Genomic DNA, 26,127 nt, shown 5'->3' with positions numbered 1-26,127 from the left:
TTTTTCTAGTTAAGGTCACCATGACCTTGAAGGCTTGACCTTTAATATACTGACCTCAAATGAAATAGGGGCAATCTATTTACAATGACAAATGTGCCATTACCAAGCCTGAAGTCTCTTCACAAAGTCATTTAAAAGTCGATCAAAAGGTATTGATCAGAAACCAAAGTTATACAACATTGATCCTGATACCAGATAAAGCAATGACTTTGAGTCTGCCATGCTTCATTGAAGGCGAAACAAAACATTCTTCATGGCAATGCAATTTTGCATGCTAAATATATATTTACAACTGCATTTAAGGCCCAATGATTTCAAATTCATTAGACAGTTAATTGATCACCACGGGACATTAGCTTTCAGCTTCCAATCAAATTCTTAAAGAGAATAAAACGTGTTGTCATTTGTATATTTTCATGAAATAAATAATGTTTAAACCAACAAAGGACATACTTTTCTCAGTTGCTAAGGATACTGGTATTTGTCACAATAATTGAACATCATGACCAGATATTGAACAAAATTAATAATATAAACCAGTACATAATTTATTAAGGTAACAAAAGCTCACTTTTCTAAACTTGTCTGAGTCAGTCTTAGGATTGTTCTTGAACATGGACCCAAATGAACTATATGATGTTAGTCATCTTAATCCATATCAATATCTTGCCAGCCAAACTTTGCCTATTGGCCTAACAAAAAAAAAAAATTGTTTCGGGTAACCCAACCCTACATGTACCGAATTAAAGCTGCCACCCTAGATTTTTACTTTTTGACAGAGAGTAAAGCTCCATAACAACAGCAATATATGAGTGACATTTGCGAGAAATAGCCCTATTGCAAGAAAATGGTCTTGACAAAGTATATTTGGAAAAAACAAAACTACACTACCTTATTATTCTAGGGATGTTACCCTAATCAAGCAATTTTTACGGCCTAAGCATAATACCAGTGATAAGGTCAGCATAATACCAGTGATAAGGCAGGGCTTTTTCTGCCCATTTTGGGAAAAAGACCCTAGACATTTTGGGAAATTTTGCGTCGTGAAAATGCGGAAATTGGGAAATTTTACAGTGAAAAGAAAAAGCTGTCCAGTCTCCTGTGAATTAGGAAATGATTTAATATTAGTTTATTTTCCTTATAAAGGACCCACAATGGCTGAAATATCAATCCTTGGGGTGTAAATATCTATTGCAATAAATCATGACAGATAATATTTCATATCTCTGAATGTGATGAAAATCAATGATTTCTGAGTTCAATTACCAAAAAAACTTCACATCACATAATTTATTAGGATGTTGAAAATGAACCAGCACAGGTAAAAAGAATTTTTAAAAAAACAAAAAAAAAAAAATGTTTTTTTTTTGGATTGGGATTTTTTTCTGAAGATTGGGAAAAATATCTTATATTTTGCTTTGGGAACGGGTCCGATAGTCGGACCAGTGGGTACTATAGAAAAAGCCCTGTAAGGTCAGCATAATACCAGTGATTAGGTCAGCATAATACCAGTGATAAGGTCAGCATAATACCAGTGATAAGGTCAGCATAATACCAGTTAACAGAATGAGTTTGTAGCCCCATTTGACGAGCCAGTCAAAACTGCCTAAGCAAATCGTTGGCTAAAACGAGTGTGGTATACCTTTGTGTTTGCACAGGCTTCTCCTCGCTTGTATTCCTTGTGGCTGGCCCGCTTGTCCATCTTCACCCACAAGGCGTGGGCCTTCCATGTGTTGATTCGGGCCCGCAACTTCCGGTAGAAGTTCCGGTGGTCCGCGTGCGTAAGCCCAACATGGTCTGTCAGGGCCTGAATACATGAAGAAAAAGTGTTGTTAAAAAATGCTTGATAAATGTCACCTTATTGAATTCCGTTATGTACTAAATATTCCAGAGCATTGGCAAGTGGCAAGCGGGCTGGTTCAAATTTTGAAAAATAAGTGAATTTTAAATACAGTAAAGTAGTAGCTGGTTACTTTATTATTTGAGATGGTTCAACTGAAACTGATAGCAGTCTTAATTTAACTTCCAGCAATGTTTAGTCATAAAAAATCATATATTCATGAACATTTTAGAGGAGTGTGTCTGCCTTATATCACAGATGTCCAGGGAGGTTTCATTCCCCAACATAGGCAATATTATTTTATGCATGACTGTGGAATTGCACTTAAAAGCATGATCCATTTCAGCTTCTAGCTGAATTTGCAGTCATTATCATGCTTAAATAGTCAAAATATTCTAAACAAAGTACATCATACGAATGAGAACTTAAGAAGATGTAATAAGAATAGAAGCAATTCAACAGTAGTGCATAACAGCAGTGCATGTCGAGGGGTAAAACTGTAGAAGCAATTCAAAAGCAGTGCATGTCGTGGGGTAATTTAGTTCAATCTGTTCGATCTGAGATTATTGATAATGCTCATCTAGTGCTTACAATTGATCTGCCACTTTTTTTTCTTTTTTTTAACGCCTCCTTAATTTCAATATGTCCTTTAGGGTGGGCTAACCTAAGTTAGGTAAGGAGTTAGGGTTAAGATAAGGGTTAGGTTAAAGCCATAAAAATAGTGGCGGTCCAATTGTAAAATCGCTTCGTAATAAAGAATTGTTTTTTATGTGTTACCTACAGGGAATTGAGAATGGTCCACTGTTCAGTGTTCAAGGTGCTTCTCTCTCACCCAAAAGGTCACATTCGGAACTCCTCGGCCATTTTTTCAAAAACAAGGAGTTCCGAATGAAAAGGTCAAGAGTATAAACCCATGATCATGGGACCATCCTCTTGGAGATATAACTTTCTTCCCTTGAAACTGACTCCAGAGAAACTAAATTATCTTACAGCTGTCTTTACAGTGAAGAGAAATACATTTCATGTACTATATTGTTACCTGGAAGGCAGTGATGATGGCGCGACATGTTGAGGCGTGACAGAACTGGTCAAACAGGCCGGATACCAGATCGCTGTCCCCGGCAACACCATTCTCCATCATGCATCTTCCCTCAACTCCTGAAAGTAGAAGAACAATACATATTAATATATCAAGAAGCTCATTTATAGGGATTAAACACATATGATGTTTTTTCCACCAGTATTCAATATTGATTGATAATCTGTACCCTTGACATACCTCAGTGATTCCATTCAGCCTATTGGTCAGGTAAATATACAAAATATATAAAATTTAAGTTCAATTTAGTTGCTTAATGAATACAGCTCCAAGGTTCTAAGAATTGTGAAAATAGCTACGAAATGCCTAAAACTGTGAATTAACTGTGAAGAAACAAAGCAAAGCCCCCTTAAAATAGATATCATGGATATGGAGAATTATAAAAGAATGTGGGACTCACTGTGTTTGAACACATTTGAACTAGAAATTACTTGTGAAGTGTTGAAAAAAAAAAGAAGAAAAAGTTTAGTATTGTTAATTTTGAGTCATATTATTCTGAAAAAAGCATATTTTTCGGGATGGTGAATGGGGCAAAATTGAAAACAGACCAAAAATCACATTCCTAAAAATTCTAAAAAAAGGACTTGAACGAGGGATTTAGTCCCAAGAGGTTAAGGGGCTTTAACCCCTGTCGAAATTGTTTCCAAACCCATATTTTCAAATGCAGTGGTTCACTTCGCCGCATATCAGGAATTCTATCCTGGGGGTCAGATATCCTTAAATATGTGCATTAGGCCAAAAAAAAAAATATGTCTGGTTCAGGAAACGTTGTCCCAAAAAATTAGGAGGGTAGGCATTTTTTCCATTTTTTTTTTTTTTTTTTTTTTGGACGTATGTTGTCTATGTGTAGACGATGCACAGAGCAGTCAGATCACTTTGCAACTTCCAGCATGTGGTATTGTGATGTGTGCTTGTTTCAATGCAGTCATTTAACCACATAATAACAGAGCATTTCAACCCTGTATTATCTGTAAGGACCACAATGGAAATAAGGTTTTATTTTACCTCTTTTTTGTGTTATCCTTGACATAAATGTTATATATGTTTATACATGTTTAAATTTGTATTTGTCATGTTATATGCAATTTTTATGTCGAATAAATCTATCTAATCTATCTAACCATGTATCATCTTTGTTTATTCACATTATTTTCCTTTTCTATGCTTGCTGTTTATGTACCCTATGCCTTTTAGTCACCCTCTGTACAATGCTAACCTGCACAAAGAGTTCACAAAAGAGATTCATGTACAACCTAGTATTTTATAAAAATTCCATTTTATAAAGATTTCTGTCGACAATTTTGTTTAAAATATCTTGTAAAGATAAGTCACTTTAATACATCTCTTTTGTGAATTCTGTCATTGTAACAAATGCACATTGTGAGTGGTGTTGCACAAAATCATATAAGGCATTAGCTAGGCAACCTTAGTGCACTGAGGACCTAGGGGTCCAGGTTAGAAGAGCAACAAAAGTATTATCCAATACTTTGTGAGTTTAATATTATTAATTGACTGTTGATATATTTCCCAAACACAATTATTAAAGTACAAAATGCGTACATTCAATGACATGGCTCTGATCCATGTTCACATTTTTGGAGTTTTATGGCCATCAAAGTGGCTGGTGAACACGCCATGGGCGCCGCCATTGTTGTGCGCTCTATTAACCCAAAGATCGATATAAACGCGCTCTATTAACCCAAAGAGCAATAACTACAGAAAAGAAAATTTTCAATACGCAGTATAGCGGTTTTCGGCCGCGATTTCGAAAAAAAAGTTTAGGGTCGGCGGGTAAAAAATAGGGTCGGTCGGGTTTCCTGAACCAGACATTTTTTTTTTTTCGGCCTTATCTGGATGCATGAGCTGATGTAGTAACATATGTGCACAAAGGTACAGGGTACATGTATGCTGAGGATAATCAGATACAGTAGAATACAAGGGAGGCATTCAAGCAGATTCATTGAAAATGAATCACTGCAAAATGTTTATTTCATTAAACATGAACTCTATTTCTTATAGGCACATGTAACACCTCATCTCAATGTGGTCTAAATATGTCATTTAGGTGTTTTTTGCCAGGTTGGGTGGTCATGCAGAAGAGGGACAGGAAAGAACTTGAACATTAATTTATGACTTTGGACAAAAATGATAGGAATTGTCTTTAAGTGAGGTACTTGGTTCCAGCTGCAAAATGTGTATTTAGTGACCACTGGATGAATTTATAATCTCATTATAAATTTTAATCAAAACAAAATAAATATTTGACAGTCTTATAAATTCTTCTATGAAGGCAGAAGGGTGCCCATGCTGATCTCCAAAAGGCAGCTACAAAGGTGCTACCAAAAATGGACAGGGTGAAGCACCCTTCCACGTCACATTAGCAAGAACCCGGGCCTAGGCTTAAAAAAGTAGCTTAGCTAAAAAAGACAGGGTGTAGCTACCTTCCATAACACTTGTGCTAAAACCTTTGGCTTAGAAAAGTTTGGGCCCACTTCAAGGATCGAAAATAAGCCCTCAACTTAAGCCAGATGCTAAAACCAACTCAGCTGTGCTACTACTCAGGGATGTGATTGATCTGGCAGCTGGAGGGCTGAAACCATTTCGGCCATGGGTTCTTGGGGCACTTATGTGGTCAAAAGCACACTGTCGTAGAAGAAAACCTGCCTTTTTAGAAGCTCTTTTTAGGGTTCTTCTGACTTTAATTTGAAGCAAACTGGAATATCAACTCTTACAACCAAAAGCACTCTGGTAACTTCTTAAAATCAGCTAAAAAAAAATAAATATATATTTATTTTTTTTTGGAGGGGGGGGGTCCATGGGGGACAAATCACATCCCTGCTACTCCATAGCTTAAATACTACTACTAGCTGTTACCACTGTACGTGACAGTCTTCACATGTTCTTTGTTTTGCATCTACCGCAAAGAGCTTCAATTCCAAACAAATGATAACCTACAGGTAGCTCGAATCAAAACTATGATGTTACATGACCCTTCACAGTGAATAATAACCACAACAAACAATGAAAGATAATTTCCTAGTCAGATACGAAGATGTTTCATTTGAATCATAAATCACCTGACAAAGCATGTGCTATCTTACCACAAGAATGCTGTTTTTAATCACCTCGAATATATCGAAAATGTGTCACATTGCATTTTGGACCAAATAATGTGCTATGGAGCAAGATATTGCCCGAACACATGCAACACAGTCATCTACGGTTTGCAATTGAAATGTTTGTGTTGTCATTGTGTCGAGCTCTGCACGTGATCAAATACCATCGACAATACAATTCCACGGGTCAATAATTTACGCAATTGTATTATGACTAAACAAAGAGATACACATGTTCTGTCTTTTGTGTGGTATGTGCTGACAGTAGCGTAATCATACAGATATAAACAATTTACCAGCCACTTGGTCCCATGTAAACACATCTGATAAACATTTAAATACCCCTAAAGACCGGAGATGAAAACATTTAAACAGCAATCTGCTACATGATCACCGAACTCTAAACATGGTAGACCTATCTAGCGTAAAATACCACAATGTGTACAAAACTATTTAAAATTATGAAAGACACTACATTCAACAACGTCTACCGATAAAGTAGAATGACAATGTCATAAGAACTTACTTAATCCTATTTAAGTGCTGCAGCTTTACATATGTTAAGCTTGCTCGGAATGCAATATTCATAACAGAATGTATTTTATGATGTTTACCATGTTTACGTCCAAATCATAATTCACAGACAGAAACAAACTGAAATTTGCAACACATGTTACAATTAAATCGTGCATAAACCAGTCTCCATATTGGATCAAGAACTTTAACTCCGCCACAAACTACATACCAATCATCCAATATTGATCATGAATGCATCTTTTTCATGAGAACTGGAAAACGATATAACCTGATGCTAATAAAAGGCAATTTTCTGTCCAGAGAGAGGCTAACTAGGTGACTTATGGTGCACAAATTGTTGTAATTCATCATTGCATGAGGAGATTGACAAGGAAACTGGCAAGGTATCTGGCAAGGAGACTGGCAAGGAGATTGCGGAGAGACTGATGTCAAACATGCATCAATTCTGCCATTTATATACATATGCCAGACCCACTTAAAATAAATTTGTACAAAAATAATTAGTTAAATGTCGTGCCATAGTTATATGTTAATGAATAATTTCTACCCAATATATTGACTCATTTATAGTTTATGCTCATGTCCTCAACCAATGGGAGCATTGGATGGATTCACTTCTATATATAGCATGTTTCACATTAAGTGCTGCCTTATTTGGTCAACATGCATCTATATATAGCATTTAGATCATACCACTTTCTTTTAGCTATATTATTACGCAAGGCCTAAAAAAAAAATACATTTGGTTCGGGTTACCCGACCCTACCTACGGAATAGGCGCCGACCCTACCGTTTTTATAGTCAGTTTGAAAAAAAAATGAAAAAATAAAAAAAAAAAAATAAAAAAAAAAAAAATTATTTCGTTTTTTTTTTAATTGCTTTTTAATATTAAGTTTAAACCTTAAATGCTTGTACAGAAGATAGCTTTAACACCATTCTCCAATGATGAAAATTATATTCTTATATAAAACCTAATAAAAAAAATAAATAAAAAAATTTAAAAAGCCTACCTACCCTACCTATTTTTTTTAAGGATGTAACCCTAACCAAACAATTTTTTTTTTTAGGCCGAAGCAGAAAGCTTGTTCTAAAACAGAAACACACTCGAGTTGGTTTCCTGGATAGAAACCAGTACTGTACCAATGTCCTATTTGAGATGCAACGAGAAAGTACCCGGTAACTCCTTGTGGAGATCAAACCTACCACCCCTTGGGTGAGAGGCGGACACCTAGCTATATCATTAAACCACTCGCACGTTCAAATACATTTATATCACATTAAGATTTAGACAAACTGTTTTTTAAAATGCAAAATTAATAAACTTCAAAATTAAGCACACCAGTCCATGGGCATTTCTCCTTGCCAAATTGATTCCAATTGACATTTATTGTTTGTATTACAGCTTAAAAACAGCAAGAAAACATTTTCAACAGATTTAAATCAAACTGATTTGAAAATAATATTTGTATTGAATGGTTGCCATAAAATCAATTTTTTAATCAGTTATGTCACTACTGTTATTTCATAGCAAGATCTGATTCATTTACTTAATTCAATGCTTAGACAGCGTAAACACCTTTAACACCATTTGTTTATTTCCTTCTCATAGGGATGATAAATCATCATCAATCACATGATGATTTTATTTTGACATCAATACCAACATTTTACATGCATTTTATTAACAGTTCTAGACCAAATAAGTTCAATATATCAATGACCCTTGGTTCATAATAACACTCTTATTTATTGGGCATGTTTACAAACAAAGTTTTATATATTTGATATTCATACAATGAGGAAAAATATTTTTTGTAATCGGGGGTTCTTATTGCTGTTAGAATACAACTTCATTTACAGCCAATGAAATTGCAGGGTTGTATTCGAAGTCAGTTAGATGACCTGAATTAAAATCTTAGTGATGAAGAAGGGCTCTTTCGCAAAGCTCACTCTGCTCATTCTTAATCATTCAGATTTAATTCATGTCATCTAACTATTACGTAACTGTCAATCCTGAAATATAGCCAGGCATCTGATTGAGTACAAGGGATCCATGCCCAAAGCAGGGTAAAGGGGCTTAAACTGCTTTAGAAATTGTCTCCAAAATCATTCATTATTATCATTTCAAGGTACTTCCTACTCTTTTTGATGCAAATGTCAGAGCAAAAAACAATCTTAACAAAACTGTACAATATATTCTCACTGAAGTTAAAAGCTCTAAATCCGGATTTCAGAATTAATCGTGAAACCTGTGCATAATTATGTAATAAACAATTTCGTTTTTAAAATCAAACTTGAAATGAATGAAAGAATTTGAAAACTTACGCCCATGTTAAACTTCACAATCCAATGAATGACTTGGCAATGGCATCTCTGAATGTCTTAAATCACAATTATCCTTTCACTAAAACACCTACAGTACAACGAAATACAATCATCCTATACCGAAAATAGAATACCATGAGCATTTAGGACATGACAGCAATTATTCAATGCCAACCAAAGTCTTCCATTACAATTAAGATCGGAGTCTACAGTATGTACAGCAATTAAGATCTGTAATAACCAATAATTTCACTTTAAATTCTCAATCAGCATGTCTGTCTCTTATATAAATATTGTGTACTTTTTAACACAAAATGAAAGAAAATGGAAGTAAACCATTTAAGCCTATCCTAACATGAGAAATATTTACCCTGTGGTTTATATAAATGATATAAACAAGGTCGTGAGTGCAAGTAATGGGGGCAATCTTTGTCAATGGTGAATAAATACCACCCTCCATTGAGCTGTTTGTCATTCATTTATGTTTTTTTACATATATGTCTGTGCAAACACAACTTGCATCTGTCTGGAAGAGTTCACTATAAAAGGTATGAGTGGCCTAGCGGTACAGGTGTCTGCCACTTGACCAAGAGATTGTGAGTTTGATCCCCACTATGCAGGTAGAGAGTGGCCTAGTGGTATAGGTTTCTGCCACTCACCCAAAAGGTTGTTGGTTTGATCCCCACCAGGGCAAGAGTGGCCTAGGGGTACAGGTGTCCACATCTCACCCAAGAGGTTGTGGGTTCGATCCACACATGATAGGTCTAGTAGTAAAAGTGTCCGCCACTCACCCAGGAAATTGTGGGTTTGATCCCACCCTGGGTACTATTTCATGGCCTCTAAAAACTGCACCAATACTGTTTTCTACCATTAAAAGGGACTAGAGAGTGATTCTATCAACTATTGGCTTTTGTCACAATCAAGCTAAAAGGAAATTAGTATAAAGTAAAACTAAAAGCTGATTATTAACTTCAAATAAGCTTTCAGGATAATATATATAAAAACATTTTGTGTATACCCTCATGCCTCTGCAAATGGAATTGCTAGACAGAATCTCATTTAATCATTAAGAAACCTAATAACAAAAGTCACCGCCAAATTTCCATTTAAATAAGTCATTAATTGTTTTAAATTGTTTGGAGTTATTTAGCAGTTCGCACATCATGCACAAGTACAGAGGTTAAAGTAAAAAGTCATTCATTATTTATTTTTTTGTGTCACTAAACAATTAATTTGATGGTCAGGTTTATGCCCTATTAATGTTTTATTAAAGCAACAACAAATAAAACTTTTACATATAACAAACAGAACCACTGAAACTAACCCACCCTAAGATATTGAGTCAATCATCATCATTAATCATCTTATCATGTGTGTGAAATGCTGAAATGAACCCTATCAGTTACAAATAGACTAATTTAAGGTAAGTGTGCCCTATTTAGGTCGGAGTAAGCTAATCTGTAGTACTTATAATGCCAGATCCTACCCTTATATGACCAAGTTTATTATCGTCCAGCTTCGGAGGACATTTCAGTCCTTTTATGGAGTTGTAATATATAGTAGTTCAGTGTTTGAATTGGACCATTGCCTATAAAACACTCCATGTACTATTCAGACTTGTGTTCACACGGTTCGCCCATGTTTATTTAAAAGTTGACATCAGTTGTCACACGGGAGGGGTGGGGGAGGGGCTGCCCTGGTGGGGGGTAAAACTTGACAAAGACCTCTGAAGCTCCTGGGTTGAAAGCATTTTAAGAGCCTAAGATTAAACTTCATGTGTTCAAAACTTTCTACATGTGCATATTTGATTGTTTTTTCTTCTGTTGTTAAACATAGATCTATATAAGGCCAAAAAAAAATTGTTTGTTTAGGGTAACCTTCCCAAAATATTTAGGTAGGGTACGTAGGGATTTTTATTTTTTTTATTTTGTTTTTTTTCAAAATCTGTTGTAAGTTCAGAGTGTTTCCTTGCACATGGCAGTCTTTCCTACATTACTGTCATTGCCTGACTTTGTTTTATCATATAAACAATAATTCTGATTGTCCAATTCGCATTTATCCGCCCTTCGTAACTCTCTATTCGCTAACAAATATTTTTTTGCTCAGAAACGGAAAAAAATAGTTAGGGATGGCGCATTTTTATAAGTAGGGTCGGGTTACCCGAAACAGACAATATTTTTTTTTTTAGGCCTAAAGGAAACAGTGATCTGATCTTTATAGTCTGCTGTCTTGAATATATCACTGTTTTCCAGACAACTTTTTGCTGTCTTAGTGCCAACTGCAGAGTAAACAATGACAATATGTGTTTTTGGTGACACTCAAAACATGTACTCAAGGTATTAGTGTGACACTCGAAATATTCTGTCATACAAACAGTACTTCAACCTTGCGATGATAAAAGGCTTTAATTTTACTTTAAAAGCTCAGATGACCAGTTGACCATCAAGCCTTGGCCATCCCAAGTTCATTAAGTGCTTGACAGGCTATCTACAGCCTCAAACTATCAAGCTGTAAAAACAAACAACAAAGCCCACAAAGATGACATCCATTTCAAACTTTAAGTGGATCAATTGACAACAAACCTTCCTAAATTGCTTAATACCTTTTAAGTTATTAGGATCTCTCTTCATTTAATACATCATGTCAATAACCTGTGATGATTCATTTCCCATTTATGATTATATTACAGTATAAGACTCGGATATGGGGGAGGTCAGTAGGCAATGTGACAAAAACTGGTATTGCTTGTAACCTTTGCCAAAAAATGTTCAGCTAATGTAGATCAATATAACGATATTCAGACTTAAGCTGCACAATTCACAATGCTATGTACAAAATTGCCCCGAGTTCCATCAAGCAACATGCAGCGAAACAATCGTGTAAATTTAGCTGTTTGTCGAAGCAATAACATTCGCTTTCAAGCCCATCTTTATTTCTAAATTTATTACTGAGTTCCCATTGACAAGGCCAAGAACATGCCCATGTTCCATTAAGCAACAGTAAAACATTTGCCAGCAGTGTAAAAGCTGTTTGTCACAGTGCATAACCCTAAAATTTATCACTGAATTCCCTTTATAACAAATTATTCCAGCTTATATTGCTTGACAGTGAAACTTATATATTGTCAGCAGGGTAAATTAAGCTGTTTGTCAATGTAATAACATTGTGTCAAGCCAATCTTGACCACAAAATTTATCACTAAATTAACTGCCCTTCATAAACTATTTTAGCTGATTTGCTTGAACTATAACTATAAATGAACTACACTGTCCTGTTGAGTGCTACTGCAACTTCTGCTGCAACTTTTGCTGCTGCTGCAGTGGCTTTATTTTTATAAAAGTTGAAAATATGCAGATAAATGCTCAAGCTAATTAACATCTTGATTTTTTTACATATCACGTAGACACCCAAATATCATTATACCTTGCAATGCCAACCATTTGTTTCTCAGCCAAGAAATTAACTGTCTGAATAAACGAAATGTCAAGAACAAAGTTTGTTCTGGGATTAGTGACATTATCATTAGTAGGCTTATCCTGGTGCCAAGTTCCAGGAAACGAGACAAATGGGAGAGCACTTAACTTCAAGGTGCTAAGCAAACATTTTGATCAGGCTGTGCCAAACTAGGTGACAGTCTGACATACCTTCGCTTTTAGTTCTTTTTTACCTGTCTCACAAACTATTAATTTGCTAACAAGTATTGACATGAAAGATAGATGCAACATCATTAAAAATGTAACTTCGATCAATCTAAATAATTTGTTTGGCATTACCCGACCAACTCACGAAAAACTACACATAGTTTTTCAGCCTCTCAGATTATCATATTTTTTTCTATTGTCCATCATGGAATTAAAGCTGCACTCTCACAGATCATTATTTTGATATTTTTTTGTCTTGAAATACAGCCAATTTTTGCATAAATGTCTGGAAAACAGTGATTTAAGACTGTTGACAGAAGATCAGATCACAGTTGTTTTTCAATGGTGTTAACTTTTTTAATTGACCATTATGAAAATCGAGGATTTTTCAAATTTTCTGCGTATTAATTCTACGTAGATCAATTTTGACAAATGCACCCAAAAAATAGTTTCTTGTCTTATAGCGTCAATTATTTCAGTCAACCAAAGCCTTTAATACTTCTTAAAATAGTGTCAGTGGTAAAAGTAAGCATATAATTGATGTTTGCATTTTGTTTTGGCCAACGAAAATCAAGGAAATTTCAAATGTTTTGTTCATTTATAATTTTATTTTACGTAAATTGATTCTGTCAAATGCACCAAAAATACACCAAATAAAAGTCTGATTTTGACAATTTACTAAAAATAGAGCGCTCTATTTTCTGTTTACATCCCAAATTGAACTTAAACATATACAAACTACCTGCTCTTATATCAATCCAATGCTCAAAATGTTGGACAGGTAACACAAAACAAACTTTTTTTAAATTGTGGCCTTCAGTGTGATGAAAGATTCATTGAAACATTTTAGTGTGTGTCTACATCAAATGAATTTGTTGCATAAACACTTTTGATTATTCTGCATTTCATGGAAGCATGTTAGACCTCATGTCAACACTGCAAAGAACATGGGACACATCCGAGACGGACTGTTAGCCCTGGGCAATTACAAATTGATTTGTTTTTTTATCAGCTATCAAAAACGCATCTCCGAAATTGACAAAAAAGATGATAGAAATCAACATATTGCAGGGATCTGTAAAATAATTAAATCTTAATGGCACTTAATGAATTGAAGACAAATTTAAAACAATGTAATAAGACTGAAAAGCCTTCTGGTTCTTAACAAAGGATGAAACAGATCCCTGGGGGAGGAGGGCTTTCATGATCATAAAGAAAAAATAAACATTTTCAAACTGAAATTTTTAATACATATATATAAAGAATATTAAAACAAAAAATTACGATGCCAAAAAGGTGATTATAGATAATATACATTTGCTCATTAAGGCATTAGCATATTTATGAAAACAATAGTTTTAATATAGACGCAGCACTTAGAGTATATTTATGAACAACATTTTTTTTGTCATAACTTTTTTGGCATCATAAGGCCTAAAAAAATAAATTGTTTGGTTAGGGTTACATCCTTTTCAAAAATAGGTAGGGTAGGTCGGCTTTTTTTTTTTTAATAAGGCTTTATATAACTTATAAGAATGTTATTTTCATCATTGGAGAATAGTGTTAAAGTTATCGGTAGGGTCGGCGCCTATTCCGTGTGTAGGGTCGGGTTACTCGAACCAAATGTATTTTTTTTGTAGGCCTAATTATTAGTTTGAAATTATACGATTTTTTTCTTTTTAAAAAAATTAATTTATTATTAAAATGTTTAATGAAGAAACACCCATAGGATTTGTCTTACCATTGTCTTCGTCGATAAGTCCATTAGTGGGCACAGACCCTCGTCGGGTCTCCACATCGGATCCCAGCAGCAGCATCGTACCCTACGCCCCTTACACTTATAATACACAAGCGCAAAACTATATATTTCCTCACTGGCAATATTATTTCATTTCCTTGATGAATTTAAATAAAACCATCATGCAACATATATATTCCACTGCACAAGTGAATAATTTCCCTGTTATTTTAAAGACTTCATAAATTTTAAAACACAACGATTATAGAAGCAACAATGTCATTTTAAATTTATTCCTCAGACTGCAAGATTTATTCACATTCCTCACGTCGTTCTTGATATTTTATTGCCACATTATGTAAAGTAATCCATGTTTTGTTTCTTTCCTTAAAATTTCAGATTTATATAAGCTGGTACACTAGACTTAATCCGTTTTTAATCCATGTAGGAATATTAAGTATGTCCAGTTTACTTGAGAACAATCGGTCATTATAAATGATTATCGCTGCACTCCTTCACAGTGAACTTTTAACATCGATCAATTAAATAATTAAATAGCGTAGATATCACAAATTCATTCAATTCATATGGTCATATTACATCCATGCTCAGAGCAGACAGAACGAAATATCTCCACTTATATTAAAGAACCAATTTTTCAGTCCAAACCAATTTTGAAATGTAATTATTTTTATAATTATAATTGTATTTATGCAATGTCAACTATTGATACAATAGTATTCCTGACTTTTAACGCCATTTGTCTACAGTGACACTGAAAAAAAAACTGTTGAAGTCAGCAGCGGGTAATATTTCAACCAATATTTGTGTCCGGATCAATGAACGATCAGTATCTATTTTACAATCTTCAACAAATCATCTCCCAATAATAATGTGTACAAATTATTTCTACTATGGTATTTATCTTATCTTCTCGACTGCTCTACCGAGCCTACAATAATCTCTAGAAATAATAATGATGATTGATACGAACATAATAATCATCCATTCCGTACACAATGAGAAAAATCTATACGCTTATATATCATATGAGCGCTAATTATTCCATGATAGATAAATTCTCAATATTCCATTTGCTCGAAACTATACTGCAACTCATATGTAGATCACTCTGATAATTCCATATTCACTAAGTCGCAACATTCCAGTATCATCAAAATACGTAACATCCAAAAATTCATATCGTTTTTCTCCTCGTCGCCATATAATGTAACTATGTACTCAATAATCCACACCGATAAAATGTAAGTCAGAACTCCTTAACAGATCCCTAAAAGGGTTTAAAGCAGGATGTGCCGGTAAGAAGGAAATGGCGACAGTTCGAAGGTGTTTCTACCATTGTTAAGTCTGTCACAAACAATACTTTGCTCCGAGGCATGCTATATTAGACAGCGGGACGTTTTACACCTGATAAACAATTACAACTGTCAACTGTCAAAACCAATACAACTGCCTGCAAGTCAATTGTTTAAAATTATCTTGTCCATTGTTTAAAGATGCACTCTTATTCCTAAATCAGATGTACCACAATAAGTACAATTGTTTTAATTTATTGATCTTAAATATGAGTGTCACTTTAAAATTATCCTGCATTAAAGTCACATGTTTGAAGATATACTCTTAATCCAAATAAGATGTACCACAATTAACACAATTGTTTTAATTTATTGAATTTAAATAAGAGTATCACTTTAAAATTATCCTGCATCAAGTCAAGCGTTCAAAATTATCCGATATAAGTGAAGAAATTAGGAAAAAGCATCTCCTTTAATTCTAGTCTTTATTTTCAATAATGAAAATATTCATTTAGTAATACAAATTCACAATGGCTGAATATTACTTTTTTAGCTTCATTTGTCATAGATCTACATTTGTATGAGTAGTCCTTTCCATTACCTCAACATCTAGGCCTAAAAAAAAATACATTTGGTTCGGGTTACCCGACCCTACCTACGGAATAGGCGCCGACCCTAACGTTTTTATAGTCAGTTTGAAAAAAATAAATGAAAAACTAAAAAAAAAAAAAAAATGTGTAGTTTAAAACCTTAATTGCTTATATAGACGATAACTTTAACACCATTCTCCAATGATGAAAATGACATTCTTATATAAAGCCTAATAAAAAAAAAAAAAAAAAAAAAATAAAAAAGCCTACCTACCCTACCTATTTTTGAAAAGGATGTAACCCTAACCAAACAAAAAAATTTTAAGGCCCTATCAATACCAACATGATCAATACAATCAGTAATAATAACACCTAAGCTGCTGAAGGTCAAAGAACTAGGAAGTGCAGAATACATGTTGCGTAACATCCATCCCTAATCAATAGAATTCTGTAATTAAAAAACACGAACCCATGAAACACCCGCCCTTAAGTCAGTCACAGAGTGGCAGCAAGCCAAAAGCATGTCATTCATCATCAACAGTTAAATAATGACTTACTTACTTCAACAAAAGCTCTTAGTGTTGGTATTTGATTTGGAAATCCAACATATTAGTCAGCCATTGATCAATTATAACATGACCAAGAAGGAAGAAAGATTTTCATTGATCAATTAAGATTTTCTTTGATGAATTATGAGATCAGCATTATAACCACTTGAAAAACTACTTAACTAAGACAGTGAACAGTAACTTCCAAAATCATATTTCTAAATATTGATTTCCACAAAAAAATGCAGCTTTTTATCTTCTAGTGTAATAATTGCTTTGAATTTCAATTAAAATTGTCTAACCAACAATGGCACATCTAGAGTAGAATGACTTGGGGTGGGTATGAGAGGGTTGGGTGGGAGAGGGGGTGGGTGAGGAACCATGTTTTTTTTATTAAAGAAGACTTCAAAAATGTTTTAGTCCCCACATACAACTACATCGATGATCTAGATACAATACAGTTTCTCTCTCCTCTCATAAGGATATTTGAATCCTGCTGTGTTGGTTTATAGATGAAACACCATACATTTTGCATTGTTTGTGTTGCCCATTACTGGAACCAGTGTTGTTTGGTTAAATTAAGTTGATAGTGTTCCCCTGTATCAGCATGAACTATCAGAGTAATTCTCATGCCCAGAGATGATTACAAGCAGATGTGACCTGATAGCTGATCTCTTGTCTGGAATTGTGGACATAAAGTACATAATGGAAGTACATGTACAAGCAAGAACTTGTGTAACAGAACCACATCATGATTACACCACATCTGAAATGATGCAAGTCTGAAATTTATGCATTCAATATTGGTATTACGGAACAAAAAAAAACAACCCAAAACAAAACATTTAGGATATAATTATTATATATGAAACTATCAGTCGGAGAGGTAATTGTATCTTGTTTCTCTAGGTCTGGTCAGTGACCTGCCAGCTATTCCTATAACACAATGAAATGATGTCTAGATCCATCCTAAATTTTCATTCTTTGCTAGATCAAGTGATACCATACAAAAAAGAAAGAAAATGTGAAACAAACAAAATGAAATTGGATGTTTCTTGTAACTATGTACATACCTGCTAGACGTGTGAAATGTTTGAAATTTAAAGCATCTATCAATGTTTTGCCCAACCCGGGTATGGGGTGACCGTGGGGTGGGGTGGAGTGGGGGGTGATGGGGGATGGCTTGAGCAGGGAGGGGGTCATATATATACAGCATGTGATTCCAGGAGAGATTTTTACAGGCCCAGTGAGAACACCATCATGACTTGGCCACATATTTTGCAAAGGATTTTTGATGCCTGTAACATCCCCTTACCCAAGGATTTTGACAATCTTTCCTGCTCTAGGGGTCTAATTCAGAGAATAAATTTATAATAATAATAATAAGAAGAAGAATAAGAATAATAAATAAAATAATTATAATAAACTGTCATTAAATTACCAGTGTTGATCAAGGTATAAATCCCCATTACGAGGTCCTTATATGGCACACTCTTGCAGGGAGACTTGAACAATCTGCCAACAAATAAACCTAAAACAAATACTGGTTCTCAACTTGCAATTAATATGAACTCCTCCTGACCCTCCCTGACCATCAAACAGCTTGATTAGAACATCAGGAAAGGCTAGGAATGGTGAAATCAAGGCTGTTATACCTGATTTCCCTAACAATCTGAAGCACCCTTCAACTTCTATCACTGAATATACTCTGTCAGTTAACAAGTATGATTGCTAATCAGACAAATCAATTTCTAATAACCTCCATTCATAGAAACCATTGGCAGAAATGTGTGGGTAAGACATTAACGAGCCAGTGATATCCAGGTGTGTGGAGAAAAAGTTTACTTCGTATTTTATGACTGAAATTATTAGAAATCAGCCTGGCACTGATTCATACCTGCAAATCACTTCAATACATGTAAATGAATCATGACTCAAAACAGCTGGGGTATGATTTACCTATATAGCTGCCTCTGATCAATTCTAAACAAAGATAAAAAATATGTATTTCTGTAAATGCAATTCAATGATTATGTACCACAAAATGAAATATCACTGACCGACTTGGCAACTCAGAAATGGAGCATCCACTTTTGGTGATCGCCTCCAGGCCATGGGTTTGAAACCCAGCTGCACTATATCCCACAAAGATGATATAAAAAGTACCAATAAATCCAGTTAAAATCAAATATCATACATTAGTCTTCCCAAACTTCATCTATTAATTTTATTACCAGTTTGGGGACAAGTGGCCCCAGTCCTTGTTCCAAAAAGTAAAAATAAAAAATCCAATTTCTGTTGGATTATTTTATAAAATTTCATAAAAATTGGACAATTTTTGCTAGGAATAATTTAAATATTCTTTATCATTTAATGATAGAAACTTCATCCTTTTACTTTATATTCTTTAATTGTCTAGTTTTTAAAGTAATACTATTCTTATACATTTCTAGGCAAAAGTGGAATTCTCAATTTAAGTCCAAATGATGCAATTTTCCCAATCAAAAAGGCCTCCTCCCCTTCCCCATTCCCCAAATAGTTATGAAAAACACATTAAAGATTTAAACTGTTATTTTAAAGAAAAAGTACTGCTTACCCTCAACTCTATTATAAAATTATGTTAGTAATTAAATGTTGAAAGAGTAAATCTTTCGATAAATAAAATTTGATAAGATACAATGTCAGTCTATCTCGGGTTGACTCATTTTCCAACAGAGCTTGATTAAGTTACGAAAAATGCAAAAAAATCTTGCCCCACAAACCACGATACAAGGCCAGAGCTAGAAATAAAGCTTTATTACCGTTTATTTTTATAGAAGAAAATGATTGCTAGGCACTGATAAAATACCAGAGGATTCTACAAGAAAATGAACAACAATAGAGAAAGGAATTCCAGAGTTGGCCCGCACCAACGGTTACTCATTACCAATCAATGAGTAACACACAGCAGCTTGCATGAAACATGGCTCAATGTCAACTCCACTGCTCTAGGTTATTTTTTTTATCCGAAGGATGAAAACATTGCATTTTCTAAAACATAAGCTTGTTTCATCCTGTTCAAATATTTAGTTATATCTGAAGATAGAAAAAGATATAGCTATATATTTACATAATATACAAGGTTGAATATATTATATATATATTATTATTTTTCTTATAAGAATTGAACATTGGCCCTTGCAAATGCACCATTAAGGTGTTTTTTATTTGTATCAAAAATGCCCTTTCTGACATACCACTATGCCCTTTTCAAATCCTGGCTGGAGCACTGAATATTAATGTATTATAACACTGACATGATAAATTCAAACATTATACTTTCTTTTCAACAGTCTTTGGCATCAAACAGACGCCCGTAAGTGTCCCTCATTGAAATAATGTTTTCTGATAATTTACAACTTAGAATATGAGATCAAAATAACAAAGCAGTACACCGGGTGCATTGACCTTCAGGATTTAATGAACAGAAACCACATTTCTCACACCTTCAAAGCAGCAATAAAGAACAACTTTATGAAGAGACTTCCAGGTTACAGAATACTGCACCGTATAGCTCTTGAAACTTGTACATGCATATTACATGTACATCAACATGAGGGCCTTCACGTAACATTTTTGCACACTACATACACATGTATACATGCAAGTTGAACCTACCTGTTTATATAACATGAAGGCAATCCAACTAGACTTGATTAATATCCGCAGCAGGGTGACCCACTGCTTGTTGTTTTCTGGTAATCCAACACTTAAAATCAGCACTAGTAACACAGATTCACTGGTAAATTTCTTTAACACTAGATCCACCCACAACTTGTTGAAATTCCTGTAAACTTGTGGCCTCTTTATCTTATTAAGTTCCTGTAGCGATTATGAGCTGTGCTGGTACCTTCAGAATCTGGTTTGGCCTGCAACAGATAACACATGGTGGATATTACTATCTATCACATGATTATACATTATGTACACTGGTCTAGGAACATTTGGACAGCAGGACTGAAAACATACCAATGTATCATTATATTAAATGCTACATCCAGCTTTTGATAGAGAATGAGGCTGGGGTGCATCCAGAATTTAATGTTAGAGGGGGCGTTAACTTAGGGGCGTAACCTTTTGAATTTCGCCCCTCCATCAGATTGACAGAACCAGAATTTATTTGGTTAAAATGTTGGCAGGAGGTTTGGGGGTAGTCCTCGAAGAAAAAATTAACAAATTCTAGTTGGAAATGGTGCCCTTCCAGCTTATTTCTGTTCTTTTCTCTCCATTATTAAAATAGTCAACTAGAATTTAAGAGGGGGCGCACACCCTTGATTTGCTAATGAAAGAGGAACTATGTTACAGGAGGTTTTTTGCTTCAGAGTTCTGGAAGGGTGGTGCATCCTGGTCTTTTTTGGTAACAGTCCCTTTAATATGCCCTCATATGGAGATCAGCACGGGCACCCTTGTGCCTTTATAGAATTTATTACTTTAAGACTATCAAAATTAATATTTCTTTTGATTTTATTAAAATATGATCATAATTTCATTCAAAATTGGTAGTTGAATCACAATTTCTTTCATTTACTGTCAAATTCATAATGCTCAAAATTCTCACAGCCTAATACAATATATATGCCTTTTTCTACCTTAGCATCCTGTTACTCTTTTGCAGCAGTGCATCCTGTTTTTTTTTAAAACCTACCGGTAGCTAAAACCGTATTTACAGCCAGTATAATTAGGCCCCACTGTTATGAATCTAGCTGTATTCTCACAGATATACCATTTTGACAACATTTTTATTTTTGTCTTGAAAAGAGCAAATTTTTGCGTAAATATCTGCAATCCCATGAAAAGATTGCTGACAAAAAATCAGATCGCATATTTTCATTTATATATATATATATATATATATATATATATATATATATATATATATGTATATATATTAGTTCGAAATTTAATGTTTTATGGTTTAAACTGTTACCGGTACTTACCGTATAAGAAAAATGCATTTAAACATCAATTTTTGAACTTCAATAGAAAAATCTGTGATCTTATTTTAACCAGTCTTATATTACTGGTTTCCATGGATTTTCGCAGAAATTGGCTCATTCCAAGACAAAAAATAAATAATAAAAAGTTGTCAAAATGTTCAATATGTGTAAGTGCAGCTTTAAACAAGCCATCAGTGGTTGCAAATAAGCACATGTTAGCCCGGAGCCCTACAATTTAGTTTTTGAAGTACCCTCTGCTAGGTTGTTGTTTGGGCTCAGTTCAAATTTGTATCACTAGGACATTGACCTAAAATTCATAATATGGAATATGATGAAATACTATTAAGTATTGGTAGCAAGCATTATTAAGCACATGTTTATATGAAAAATGTGTCCACCCAATGTTCACAAACAATTTAATACAAATGCTAATCAGTAAATCTAAAGATATCAGAGTAACGGAGGCATAAGGGGGCAGCTTTAGTGCAAAAATTGTGCAGTATCTTTGAAGCAAAAGTATGAAGTGTACTTCCTAGCAACTGAGTCTACAATCTACACATTTCAGAAGCAGTAACCAATGGCCTACTACGACAATATATGGAAACTATTGTTTCTCCATACTGATTGATCAGATAAGGCTAAAAATTTGTTCAAGCTACCAGACCTTGTGACCTAAAAATTAAGCACCAACGCTATTCTTTTTATTGACCTTTGGTAAAAAAAAAAATCAAATAAAAAAGTTTTTATACGGTATGTTTTAATATACATGAAGTTTTAAACCTTTAAAGCTTTATACAGATGATAACTTTAAATAACATTATTACCAATGTTGATAATAACATTCTTATATAAAGCCTAATTTTTTCCACCTTTTTTTTTTTAAAACGCCTACCTGTTTTTGAAAAGGATGTAACTCGAACCAAACACATCTTTTATGACCCAAAGGAAGCAAAGGGAAAATATGAATGCAAAACTCTCTTTCATATGTTTCAGGTACAGATTGGAATATCTGACCCAAGAGCATGTGTGGAAATCTGTTTATGCTTATGAGGCTTGCCGCAAGCCTATGAAACACATGTTTGATTCTTGTTTTTTGCATACCTTTTACTTCAAACTGTAAAAAAATGATGTAAAATATGTTTGTTTTTTATAAATTTCATAAATCACACTCCATTGGGGTTGGAAAAGTGAATTTTTCCAGCACTGGTCACAATACCAGAAATACAGGTCACATGACAGGAAGCACTTGTCTGTTATGGCTTGGGACAAGATAAAAGGAACAAATACAGACACAACTGCTTCATGATCAAATAAAAGCTGTTTGTAATAGAGATTTATCAATGACATTTTGCAATTCAACTAAATTGTCTCAGGTAACAAAGGCAATTGTTTGCATTTAATTCATAGCTGCATGCTATATCTACTTATTTGTCTGATACTGCTAAAAAATCCAGCGAAGAAACAAGAATTGATATACATGCAAATTAAAGTGTGAAAGCAAACTTTGACCATAAGAATGCATACAAAATCATCATATTATACCAACCAGAACTTCATTATACTCTGCATTTAATTATATATGTACATGTACCATGAGACATTAAATCCATAAATTTTAGCAGTATCAGACAAATAAGAAGCAAAAGCATGCAGCTTTGAATTAAATGCAAACAATTGCCTTTGTTGCTTACAACCATTTGGTTGAATTGCAAAACGTCATTGATAAAACATTCTTACAGACAGCTTTTATTTGTTCATGAAGCAGTTGTGTCTCTGTTCCTGTACCCTTGCAAACAAATTGTTAAGGAGATTCACTTTAGAATTTTAAGCAATTGTTTAATAGCTTTATAATAGTAAGAAGTGCTCCTGACTTTGAGTTGCAAAGAATTTGCAGTGCGTGCATGTTTAAAGCTCACCAAAATCACAAACATTTCTCATTTCCATCAACCTGACATAAAACATGGGCTGTGACTGTCAATGACAAATGCTCCTGATGACCCGAAAAGATAAATGGATTATGCCGACATTCAGAAAGAGCTAATATCAACATTTGGTGCAGGACCCCAGGATGGTTCATTTCAAGTGTGGAGGAGCGACGAACCTGGGATTTGCATGCAACACTTCCAGAGACAAGGTCCTGAGACCCAACATGTTGCTTTTTGGTACAGAAAATACATGTATGCACAACTATGTTTTAATATCCTGCCATGCATGACAAAGTTACAGCCTGGACATGACCACCTATACTGTACATGCATATGTGCAGCATTCAATAATGATTAACCTAAGTGTTACCTTGACCCTAAAGATAGTGATGTGGGTCATGTGCAAAGCACATCAACTTTATTTGACTAACAGATGTGGTATGTTAATTTCAAAATTCCCTCATATACTCTATATGCATTATTATATATAAAGCTTTCTATTATGATTACCCTTTCATTGTGACCTTGACATCTGATGTAGGGATGTGGGTCTTGCATGCAACATGTCATCTTTTTATGCCAAGTTATTCCAAAAGTCAGCTGAGCCTGACAAGATTACAGCACTGTATGAATATAATGATTAACCTTTGGGTGTGACCTTGACCTTTGGGAAAGAGATTAGCCAAGGCAAACGACGTTGTCACCAGGCCAAAGTTATCATGATGTATTGAATGGTTCATCACTTCATAGCTACATGTATTCCAGTTGAACCTAGTCCAAATAATTGTACGTTGGCAGATTTTTTTTAGATTTTTGATATGGCAAATCCTTCACGTACAAATTGTTTAGTATCAAAAGTGGGTAGTTGTTTCGATCAGGATTCTGGGTTAAAGCATATAGAGTCTATAAAATATCATAAAAACAAGAAATATTACCAGATAATGTTATTTTATATTAGTTCCGTACACAAAAAATAAATATCCAACTTATAATTATGAGTTTGACGGCTTTTTTTCATTTCATTCTGTCAAAACATAACGATATATACATGAAGGGCACCTGCAAGGCTTCAGGGCACAGTTTTAAATAGCTCGGAACATTTCGGCCATGGCCGAGTTGTTACGATTGTATAACGAGGTCTATCTCGAAGCTTTGTCGGAGGAGGCCGAGTTATTACGATTGTATGGAGTTGTTCCCCTTCGCATAATTGTTTTCTGTGTCAGTCAACTTTCGTTTTATTGGAACGGTAAACAACTTGTTTTAATGCATTAAATGCTTGTTTAGTGCAAAATAACATTTCACTTACATGGTAAAATATGAATATAACTCTTTATGATCAATTTCAACCATAAAATACTTCACTTAAAACAATTTCAATATTTTTAAAACACCCCCGTTTTTTGCACATTCCCGTTTAGACGTTAGGGATTGGAAGATAATCCCGTATAACACGTCTATTATTTAAGACTACAGTTGAACCATACTTGGTCATGGCTAACATTTGTCTATTGAGAGGTCAACGCATGCAATTCCTGGTCCAACACTCAAGAATCCTGATACATCAAGGCTCCTTCTTTCCTATCGCCATAGGACTCACTTCCGATACAGTTGTTGCAGCCAATATCATTGAGGGCTTCAAGTCCCAGCTGCAGAGTATCAGTGCTTAGACTGTTTAGACAGTGATTTTAACCTTTAACTGTAAACCTTAAGTTTAACTTGCTCAACCTTGTCTTCAACAACACATGTACAGTTCATTTGAACTTCGAAGTTTGACACTAGTCACTACTCAACTTGTCAGTCTTGAAGTTATTTGGAATTGGCAGAAGAAGCCCAAATTCAATATGTGGTATACGTTGGATTGTATTTCACATAAAACGAGTTGTTTGGTAAATTTAAAAATGACAAGCCTTATAAAAAAATCCAAATTCAAATATTGAAATAATTAGATAATTACTGATACAGTGATAATGAGAGATACTGAGAGTGATAATTGGATTAAAGAAACTAAGATATATGTTTGGCAATATTAAATTTTTAACAAATTTCATACATACCAAATTTCACAATAAAAGAAGATTCAACATCTAACACTTTTAGCGATGAGAAATGTCTTAATTATTTGAAAAATATGTTTTTTGCTGGAATTCGGACGCATAAAAAGGTAAGAGTTGCCTTCCCTTGACGAAATAGCGGTTACATTCCACTAATTAAACCATTCAAAACGCCATTAGTCAAAACGGTATAAAGCGTCAAACGCTTACACAGTGACCTCCCTTGTACCGTAGAGACAGGTTGCGAATGTATTCAAGTATTGTATACAATCGCGTTATCAGTAATTATTCCTCTATAAAATGACATGTATCTCACAAATCTTAAATATTTACGATATGGTAAAAAAATCACCAGTCAATTCTGTGGTAGCGTTGTCAATTCAATGGTAACACTTAATTTAGATCAAACTTGATCCCCTAACACA

The 26,127-nt window shown here is 34.3% G+C and overlaps 1 protein-coding gene across 7 annotated transcripts in view; it reads right to left on the bottom strand.

Moving 5' to 3' along the window:
• LOC128237220 (protein-methionine sulfoxide oxidase mical3a-like) overlaps positions 1–25,837 on the bottom strand; it is a 57,902-nt gene extending 32,065 nt beyond the window's left edge. For 2 of the 7 annotated variants that reach the window (XM_052952561.1, XM_052952560.1), the window contains exons 1-3: positions 14,300–15,150; positions 2,880–2,998; positions 1,643–1,807 (exon numbers count right to left, since the gene is read on the bottom strand). In XM_052952561.1, the coding sequence (XP_052808521.1) occupies positions 1,643–1,807; positions 2,880–2,998; positions 14,300–14,375 (360 nt within the window). In that variant the 5' untranslated portion in view covers positions 14,376–15,150. Of the gene's footprint in view, positions 1–1,642; positions 1,808–2,879; positions 2,999–6,669; positions 6,694–8,917; positions 9,072–14,299; positions 15,154–20,407; positions 20,659–25,705 lie in introns of those variants that run through there. The other 5 variants (XM_052952562.1, XM_052952565.1, XM_052952559.1 and 2 more) reach the window with 5 other exon arrangements.
• Between the last annotated feature and the right edge of the window lie 290 nt (positions 25,838–26,127).

This window comes from Mya arenaria, chromosome 6 (genome assembly GCF_026914265.1).
Source record: "Mya arenaria isolate MELC-2E11 chromosome 6, ASM2691426v1".
Lineage (NCBI taxonomy): Eukaryota > Metazoa > Mollusca > Bivalvia > Myida > Myidae > Mya > Mya arenaria.
This window is presented reverse-complemented; position numbering and strand designations above follow the sequence as displayed.